Below are 10,015 nucleotides of genomic sequence, written 5' to 3'. Positions count from 1 at the left end.
AGTCAATAGTCCCTTCCTTTTTCCACTAATCTATATCTATATAATAACAAAAATACTAATAAAAAAATTTTAAGCACAGTTTGTCCAGCCATTTCTATATAAATAGACTATTTCGCTAATAAATGGTATCAATATTAATTTGTGTAGTAAATGGTTTTGTTCTCATTTTCGTATAATATATAAATTATACTCCTTAAAGAGACAATGATGGAATGTAAAACATGTTATTTAGAATTTCAAATTCATGTTCCTAAGATCCCAAGAATATTGCTAATAGAAGTTTAATTATAAGATTTGAAAAGAAAGTAGTTTTTTTATTTGTGACGAGAAAAACTCACAGCTACTACTCGAGAGTGTGCACTGGGTAAATCCAGTCTTGTGACTCTAACCGACAAAAGATCACTAAGGAAGTAAACTAACCTAAGTTGTCCATAGCTGACTGGGTCAAACTAAGAGAGTTTGGATTCGAACTCCTGAGTTATGACCTTGTGATTACAAATTTGTATCTTTAGTCATCTTGGCAGAGGTTACCCAAAGAAAGTAATTTTTATGAGTGCGGGGTAGTCATCAAATCAAGCCAAATCAAATATCATGTTTGAATAAAGATTGGAAAAGCATATCAAAATCATGCTACCTTGGGAATTTCTGTCCCTTTTCAAACCATTTTCTCCCTCACTTCATTGAACCAATAGTGCCTGCCCTGTATATAATAGTGAATATATATCTTATTTTAAGCTACAAATAAACTATAAGCTCTGTTTGGTAAAAAAAAACATGCATGGAGAGCTCAAAATAATAACTTATTTTGAACACTAATCAAAATAAGCCAGTAACTACTACCTTTTAAACTTTCAGCTTTAAACTACTAGCTTATAAACTAGGTATGCCAAACAGAGCCAAAAAAGTGACAGATTTAAAGCACTTCAATACTCATATCATCAATGAGGGAGACAAGGATCACACCTGTTCCGGTTGCGAAGAAACTTCGTCCAAATCTCGAAAGGAATCAGAAATGCACCCGCCCGTCAGCTGCTGAATCTGGTAATGAAATGCTGATACCAAAAACATAAAGAGTTAGAAAGAAAACGAGTCTACAATCGATGTAATATGTTGCACAGGAGTCAATCATATGAAACACAACTGAGAGATACCAAAACAATCTAGTCTAGTATAATAACCTAGAAATGCAATGTAAATGGTTTCCATTTTGTCAACCTCATCCAAAAAGCCAAACAAAAGCTATTATACCATAGGGAGGCAAAAGAAATAGGACTTTTGAGAATCTAAAAAAAGCTATATATTTTTGTTACAGTATTAGTTGAAAGGCTATTGTACACCAACTTGATAAGAGTACGAATTTCCCACCCACATTCCATTGGTTGAATGTAGATGCACTAAAAGCACATTACTATAATCTAAAATTCTATGTTGCATTGCTACAAGCACGAAACGAGAGTAAACAGTATACCAAGCAGCTGACTAAAAGTCGCCAAGAGAGATTTACTTATCAACTGCCATTGAGTGGACTCCTGAAAATTTTATAAGTTGAATACCGTAGAATGTTTTCCACGATGGGGAAACTTTAGAAGCCATCTGCACTATTGTCTTTAATTTCTGAACTTGGACCGTCATCGAAACCAGAGCCTGGGGCAAGCTCATTGAGATCAAGAAAGCGCCTCTTTCTTCCTCCACCTTCAACTTCCTCTTGATCTGTGCTATTTGATATTTCGGGTGCATTTGCTTGCTCTAATGTAGTCCCAGTCGCCATATTGACAGATTGATTGGCTTTCCCGTCCTGATTATCATTGTTTTCCTCGGACTCAGTACTTCTGGTTGAAAATTCAGCATTATTATAATCAAGACCGTTATAGTACTCATCTGAAGAGTTCGACTTATCAGGTTTCACTGGCTCCATCTCTGATTCTGACAGCTCATACTGTCTATAATCGGGCGCATTTGCTTGCTCTGATGTAGTCCCGGTTGCCACATTAACAGATTGATTGGCTTTCCCGTCCTGATTATCACTGTTTTCCACAGACTCGGTACTTCCGGTTGAAAATTCATTATTATAATCATAATCATCTGAAGAGTTCGACTTCTCAGGTTTCATTGGCTCTGTCTCCGATTCTGACAGCTCATACTGTTTATAATCGATAGAGTTTCTAGTTGCCCTTCTACTACGCCTCAAACCTGATTGAAACTCACCGGCAGACCTCAGTTTACTTTCTCTTCGAGTGCGGCCCACCCGTAATCTTTTTAGTCTTCGGTGCTCCCCGCTGTCCTCGCTGGCACTAAAGGAGTCATCTCCATCATCATCATCCTCCTCTTCTTCTTCTTCTTCAGGAGTTTCTTCATCCCATTTGTACTCTTCATCGCCTTCCGAGCTACTTGAAGCCATACGCCGCTGTTTTCGTCTCCTTAAATATTCATCATCGTACACAACTTCACCAACTATATCATCGTCACTGTTGAATTCCGCCTCATTATCAGATACAGCTTCAACAAACTCTTTTTCAGAATACCGTTGGGGTCTCTGCCTTTGTCGGTTGCTACACACAGCAAGACTAGTTAGTCTTTGTTTATTAGTGAAAAGAAAAACAGATATCAATATAGGAAAGCATGCAGTACCCGCGATCCAATGGTTCAGCTTTGTCATAGTCATCATCATATTCATCATACTCGGGTGACTTAGGAGAGCGTAGTTTGAAGGACACGTGTGGAAATTGAGGACCTCTCGATATACCATTTGCAGGAGCTTCACGTTTCACAGAAGCATCTCTTCTGCCAGCGTGTTCTGGGGATGGCTGTTTCTTTCTGAGGATAAAGAAAAAAACAACAAATCTGTCAGCACAAAACGTGAGATTTAAAACAAGGGGGATAAAAGGTACGGGGAAGGAGTAACTTGGGGGACCTAAAACGAGCACAAGTAGAGAATTTTAAGGTCATAAGATCAATACGTGGTTACTTTGATAGCCTCATTAATTGATCGATCATAATCATCTGCAAGACAAGCGGCACACAATTAAACGTCGGGTGCTACTAATAAACGACACATGAGAAATCTCTACTGCATTCCACGTACCAAAACTATAGGTCACGGGCTTTCTACCACGAAGGGAACGTCCAGCAGTAAAGCCATCAATATTCATCATACTGTCAAGCAACAAAGCTTGTCTGTGCTGTTTCTTCAACAATTTCTCTTTTCTCTGCAAAAAGAGATAATTATAGTACAGAAAAATACCAAATAGAAGTAACACAGAACTGGTAGTATTGAGGCAAGAAATTGAACCCTACCTTGTGGACCTTCTCAATCTCATGAAGCATGTTATTTTTCAACTTTTTCCCAACAGAAACCTCTGTTCTATTGTTACTTGTAAATAGCTTCTCCTGTAGAAAAAGGTAACCTACTGAGCAATGAGACAGGAATCATTGGAAAAGGGAAACGGGAGAAAAGTGAAAAGCGTAAAAGCTCAGAAGGGAAGTGGACTGATCAGCAACTTATACATAAACATAATATAGATATAACCCAGTAATGGAACTATGAAGACTGATATTTATAAGCTATGGCTTATGGTGTCAAGGATTTGCACACAGTAAATGATGGCAAAACAAAGGGTAGACTTACCCAAATTTCTTTGTTATGTTGGAAAACTCTTTTTTGTATTTTCTAAAATGGAAAACTGTACAAGTAAACATGTTTTCTGTTCTCTAGTTTTCTATTTATCTAGAAAATTGGAAAATTTCTCCATTAAATGCACCCTAAGTAAGAGCTCATAATTGCTCCAATTGACTCTCTTTTTCTCATTCAACCCTAACATTAAGCATCCTTTCTATTCTGTTTGTCAGCTGTAAATGCTATGGAGTAATATTGTTGGCATCCATATACTATATAATTAGCATCAATCTACAGTTTGGAGAGACAATAAAATGGAAAATCAATCATATTTTATTGCAGACGAAGAAAAAAATCGTTCAAACTGAAGAAACAAAGACCTATATTGTGGCTCTATTTAGTTACTCTGCCAGTAGAAAACCTTTCTGTTTGAAATAAAAATTGTTCAAGATAAATCCAGATATGAAAGGTAGTGCCATTCCCAATAAAGATTTGTGCTTACATCCAAATAGCATGAGGAATATCTTTTCTTTGTTTATAAGTTAATGGAATATGAAATATCTTAGGTGACAAGGAGCTTTCCATTTTCAATTCTGCATTCTAGTTCATGATAAATATAGAAAACAGGCATTCAACATTCATATTTTCTTTAAATGGCAATGATAAATACAGAGAAACTTACAGAGACATCCTGGAATTCATCCAAATTAGTAGCAGCAGTTTCCCACTGGTAACATGAGTTAGGAATAGGCTGCACATTTTTCCCCTTTCCTTTCTTCACCTCAACTTTTCTGATCTCACGGTATAATCGATGACCAATGATGGGATCATCTTCATACCTAAATTACAACAGGATGTAGCTGAAAAGCTTTCACATCTAGGTAACATATGACATTTAAAACAAGAATAGATGTCCTCCAATGCAACAAGAAAATTTTCCGAGGCATATTCTATTGCAACGAACATATAAAGTTAAGCGAGCAAAATACTAACCAATAAGAGATTCCATGTGAATCACCTCCAATTCGTTCTTTGCGAAACGCAGAAAGTTGAACGCCTTGTTTTAATGAGTTATCAATATAGTTACGAATATCCTCTTGCTGCAAAACAGGGCAAAACGATATTGTTGGAATTTCAGATCATTACTAGTACTAATAACAGTAAATTAGGATAAAAGGGGGAATGCAGTCAAGGTTGCAGAACTATTCGGGCTGATACACAACGTTTTATCAATTTGCTAAAGTTCCAGCTCGGAATCCTCAACCACATACATAGCACCCATCTTGAGTAAGGAGGTTAGGCCCTATGTCCCCCCTCCTCACTGTGATATTCAGTTTTATAAAATTATTACAAGAGGATGCCCAGGTGCCCTGTGTCACTCACTAATACAGTAGGTAGTTCGCTGGTTTAAAAAGAAAGACTATAAAGGACTCAACTCCATCTCCTTCTATACAAGGATGCACACAAGCACACCATCATAGTACCTTAAAAGCTTTGCTGGCAACAAATTGACAAAATGATACTCCGTACCATTAAAGGGTGTCCACATCTTAAACAGTTACTCTACATGGAAACAAAAACACCATTTTTATGCGTGAAAACAGAAGGAGAAAGGCAACAATGTTGATGTGCTGGTGATTTTGTGCCAAGACTCAAGGAGATCAGGAAAATTTTCCACTGCATTGGTATGCAAATCAGCAGAAAATGGGAGGAAGGTAAAAACTATGTTTGCAGAAGTGGGGTTAGGCACTTAGGCCCATCTAAATCAACACTCCAAATATAGTGTGGATTGCATAATCCGCTAATGGAGAGGGCCCAAGAACAGAATAAAAAACCTTGGGAACAATGAATCCGCTAGGAATGTAAGTCATGATAACCAGGGTGACCTTATTCGACCAGTTCGTTACCTTTTTTCAACAGAAACATTTACCCTTACAAATAACTTTCAGTTATTGATTTACTGTGATTTTGTTCTTTCAAACTTCCCATTCCAGGGAAGAAAAAAAAAAAGCCTCATGCACGCATAACAGATTTTTTAAAATTTGTTTTTCTTTTCCACTGAATTCCATGTCCCAATACACTTCCAATTAACTGTAAGGCCAGATTTTTTTAAAATTGTTTTTCCTTTCCACTGAATAAATTTATCCTAAGATTTCATATCTGGAGTTTTGAACAAAGAAATAAATATTATTAAAAAAAAAAAACCAACCAAATAGGAAAAGATTTCTATGAATCCTAGTTTGCAAGATTGTATCCACCCAAATGGATAAAACATATCCCCGCAGTATCCTTTTATCTTCCCTCTAAATCTGCATTTTTCAATGAGTATCTAACACAACCAATAATCACTATACTACAAGAATCTTAGATCATCAATTCTATATAAATCAATAACAAAACCTTATATAAATATCAAATAACTTTGAGCAGTAAGAAATTGAAAGCCAGATACGGAGTATATGTTAAACTCTACCTCAACACGAATATCACATAATGCTTTGAGAATAACCACACGAACAGCAGGATCAAGTGCACTGTATGCATCAATTTCAGCCCTAAAATTTCAGCAAAATTCACAAATAACCAAACTTAATTTGTTAAATAATAAAAACTAAATATGTTTGAATTTGAATTTGCAATGCATGATCACTCACCCATGTGATGCTACAATAGGTAATTCCCCCTCTGCAACCTGCAATGCATAAAATGAATAAATGGTTAGCACTTCAGATACAGTTTTTCTCAACTTCACTTCTCAGAGCTGCAAGTGACTTACCCAGTGCCACCAATCTCTTAATTTTCTGCACAAAACAGTTACCCAAGTATTGTATCCAAGTGCCACTCGTGTAACAGGAGGGATTGCCTATGGAAGTGAAATAAATAAAATAATAAGCATTGCCAATAGCAATTTAGCAATGCACACAAAAGCAGAAGTGTCTATATATCAGTATCCAAAAATAGCCAAAACTCAAAGTTACCACCTATCGCTGTGCCTTTAAATGGAAACTTAGTAACAAAACTCATGCATCCATTTTGACATGGTAACATGTCTGTCACCTCCTAAAATCAAATCCCTAAAACATTAAGGTACCAAACTACTAAGTTCAATAGTTTCATAGTTGAATAATAGTTGCTTATCAATTACCACAGAGCAATCAAACTATAATTACAACAGTTATTACATAAACACAACAGCAACGCCTAATTATTAAAATCTTTTTCAATATTGTATTCTAGTTTTCTCCAAGCCTTATAGATGTGTCTACACACACACACAAATAGTTCTACAAAAATTACCTCTATCCTTGTTTGTTGCTAGGTTTGATAAGAGCAAATGAACAATTCTTAAATCTACCAAATTTGACACCCACCAACATACTTCAAAGAAACTAGGATAATGGCCAAATGGTTACATAAATTTCAATTCCTTATTTGAGATAAGAGTCCAAACAAAAGTCTCTAACAGTCAAAAGGCTTGATGATAGAATGAAACATATCATATCATACATGAATTCCCCCCATCTATCAACTGCTTTGTTGCACCATAGACAAAACAGAAAATAAAGTAGCTTTTCTATTTATACTCATCTTTTCACCCCTGAAAGAGACTTATAAAAATCCACAAGCATAATAGTTGAAAGTAACAAATAGAAGTTGCAGTTTTAGTCACCACCAATAACATTCATGTATAGTGTACTGTTAAGACATATATTATCTTCAGTGGGTTTTACAAAAGCTTTAACTTTTCATAATTCCTAGATTCAATAAACATCATGTTCTCTTTCTGCAAGACCACCATCAAAACCACAACCGCAGCAAGTAGTAAACATTAATTAATGACATTTGAAGAAGGGAAAAATGAAATCTTCACAAATATTGTCACTCCAAATAACAAAAGGCACCACAAACACAGAATAATAAGAACAACTTCTTTATCTTCCTCATGAGTTGCAAGGATGCAATACATTAGAGAAAATACAATAGTCACCATACAAGAGATGCCCACAGTCCTAAAAAAGTTGGCATATAATTAAAAAGTATAGAAACTAAAATCACCATTGGTACAAAGTTAGTAAAAGCACACTATGATAGCCTCAATTTAGAGAACCAACTTTTTTTCCTTTTAACAACAAAGATGCACTAACCTTCAATAGTGGCATGTGTATATCAGCTAGTGTACTATTTGGCATGATCAATGCTGTTTCAAATTCCTCAACTGAGAACTCCACTTTAATGTTCAGCAACGGCCTGAAAATCTAAAACCAGAATAGCAAGAACACATTAGCTTCAAACCACCAAATTTAACTTTCACAAACTTTCTCAGCTTGAGACATACATTCAAGAAATTCAGTATGGAAGCTAACTGCCACATGGACCGGAGCTTCCACCGTGGCAACTGTGATGCCTCCGGCTCTGCCACCAAAGGAGTAACTATCTTACTGCACTGCTGCTTAGACGACTTGGACAACCCGTCCTCCTCTTCCTCTCCCTCCTCCTCCTCATTCCCATTCATCTTCTCATCCTCATATTCCTCCTCCTCATCCTCCTCCTCCTCCCTGAGCAGCCTAGCAGCCAACCTCTCCTTCCTAGCTGAAGTCTTCTTCTTTCGCTGCCTCGCTGCAGCCTGTGCCTCTGCCTCGGCAGCAGCCTGAGCCTGCAGCCTCGCCGCAGCACGTTTCGTGCACTCCCTCGCCGGCCGCTCTCTCCTAACTACAAAATTGTTATTACTACAGTCATTGTTCCGTTTACTCAGGTTGCTATTACTGTGGTTACTGTTAGCAGTGTTCTTGCTTTCACCGGGATTCTGTTGGATCGGGGATGAACCGGACATAGCGAGATCAGAGAGGGGATTGTCTACGGAGGGTTTAGCAGAGAGATCATGAGGTCGCATTGACAAAAGAATGAGTCTTTTCTATTGCAAGAACAAGAAACAGAGCTTTTTCAGCAAAGGGTTTCAGAAATTATCGCGAAAATCTATATATATATTAAAACATATAGTTTAAGACTCCTACTTATTTTATGAATAGGGTAAAACAGCAGAAAGACATTAAGACAACATCATCCGATAATACGAAACATGGATACTATAATTCTGATAAATTTTTAAAAATAAATAATAAAAAAACAAAGTTCAGGCTTCTAGTGGGTGTTACACTGTTCTTGGTGTTTTGGAGTTTTGGGGCAAAAGAGACACTCGATTTTCTTGAAGAGATAGAGACACAAAGAGAGAGAGAGAGATGGTGATGGTAAAATAGGTAAACAGTGGTGAAATTTTTAGAGGGTTTGATAGGGAATTGAGAATGCCTTGGAGAGGAGAAGAGGGACCAATTTGGCAGTGTCGAGGGTTTCCACTTTCCAGTGAAACAGAGGATGGGGAGAGCGTGGTGGTCATCGTATGCTAATGCAGTGCACCATGAATTTTACAAACAAAAAAAGTTTTTTTTTTTTTTTTAATTTTGGTCTTATGACTTTAGAATCTCCATCAATTTGAGTTCGAAATTTTTATTGTCGTGTTTCACTTTGATTTTTTTTTAATATAAATTTAGTCCTTCCGACAACATGATCAGTGAAAACTCATCGAAAGTACCACATCTCAGTTAAACCCGACATAAAGGAGGGACCAAATCACATCCAGTTCACCATCTCTCAAGATTCTCACAAGTAACTCATGCAATGATCATATATCGTCATATTCATCTATTGTGTTTAATGGCTCGTAGACACTAAAAATTTGAAGCCGACAAATGCGTTAATTCATATGTTTTGGATTTCATTTTGATGTAATTGGGCTAATTATTGATTTATTCGGATGAATTAAATTGCCCAATTAGATTGGTCCAATTGTCCAAATTGACTATACTTGATGGCTAGTGGACTCAAATTATAACGATGGGTTGATCCATATTTGGCCCAACAAGAAATATTTATATATTTAAATTAATTATTTAATTTAAGTATGTGATGAAATATTCATGTATTTAGATTAACTAGTTTTATACGCGCATTGCGCGAATGGGTTAATGTCCAATGTTTATATTTAAATAAATATTTGAAAGTATATCAATGCAATATTATATAGGAGAAGTTTATACATGGGTAATTGAATGTCGAATTTTTTTATTTAAATATCTAACTCAAAGTATATGAATCCAAGATAATATAGAAAATTCATTATAATTATTACTAAAATAAATGTTTGCAACCTTGTAAAATCGATAGTCTAAATATTTGATCTAAAAATGATAGTCTAAATAAATACTACTTTTAATTTGAATTTTTCTAAGTGTTCTTAATTTTCTTTTGAGTAACATTGTCATTGTCTTATCTTTACTATTTGTTCTTTCCTTTTTGTTGGTAGTGTGTTATTTGCAATTAGGTTATTGTTGGTAGCATAGATGACAA

The 10,015-nt window shown here is 36.0% G+C and overlaps 1 protein-coding gene across 2 annotated transcripts; it reads right to left on the bottom strand.

The window, feature by feature from the left end:
• Positions 1-442: 442 nt before the first annotated feature.
• LOC116010358 (DDT domain-containing protein DDR4-like) lies at positions 443-8,973 on the bottom strand. Of its 2 annotated transcripts, XR_004096910.1 has the most exons (14): positions 7,950-8,973; positions 7,759-7,869; positions 6,390-6,476; positions 6,268-6,305; positions 6,087-6,168; positions 4,607-4,713; positions 4,296-4,452; positions 3,295-3,387; positions 3,083-3,206; positions 2,958-3,000; positions 2,629-2,814; positions 1,469-2,549; positions 964-1,052; positions 443-700 (listed from the first exon to the last, which is right to left on the bottom strand). XR_004096910.1 is itself a non-coding variant. In XM_031249730.1 (12 exons), exons 1-12 carry the CDS (start codon positions 8,502-8,504, stop codon positions 1,583-1,585), a joined length of 2,550 nt encoding a protein of 849 aa, XP_031105590.1. In that variant the 5' UTR covers positions 8,505-8,973; the 3' UTR covers positions 1,255-1,582. The 2 variants fall into 2 exon arrangements, 1 of the variants encoding a protein (XP_031105590.1); XM_031249730.1 differs by lacking the exons at positions 443-700; positions 964-1,052 and having other exon boundaries at positions 1,255-2,549.
• Between the last annotated feature and the right edge of the window lie 1,042 nt (positions 8,974-10,015).

This window comes from Ipomoea triloba, chromosome 2 (genome assembly GCF_003576645.1).
Source record: "Ipomoea triloba cultivar NCNSP0323 chromosome 2, ASM357664v1".
Taxonomy (NCBI): domain Eukaryota; kingdom Viridiplantae; phylum Streptophyta; class Magnoliopsida; order Solanales; family Convolvulaceae; genus Ipomoea; species Ipomoea triloba.
Note: the sequence above shows the minus strand (reverse complement) of the source record. Positions and strands in the feature narration are given on the sequence as shown.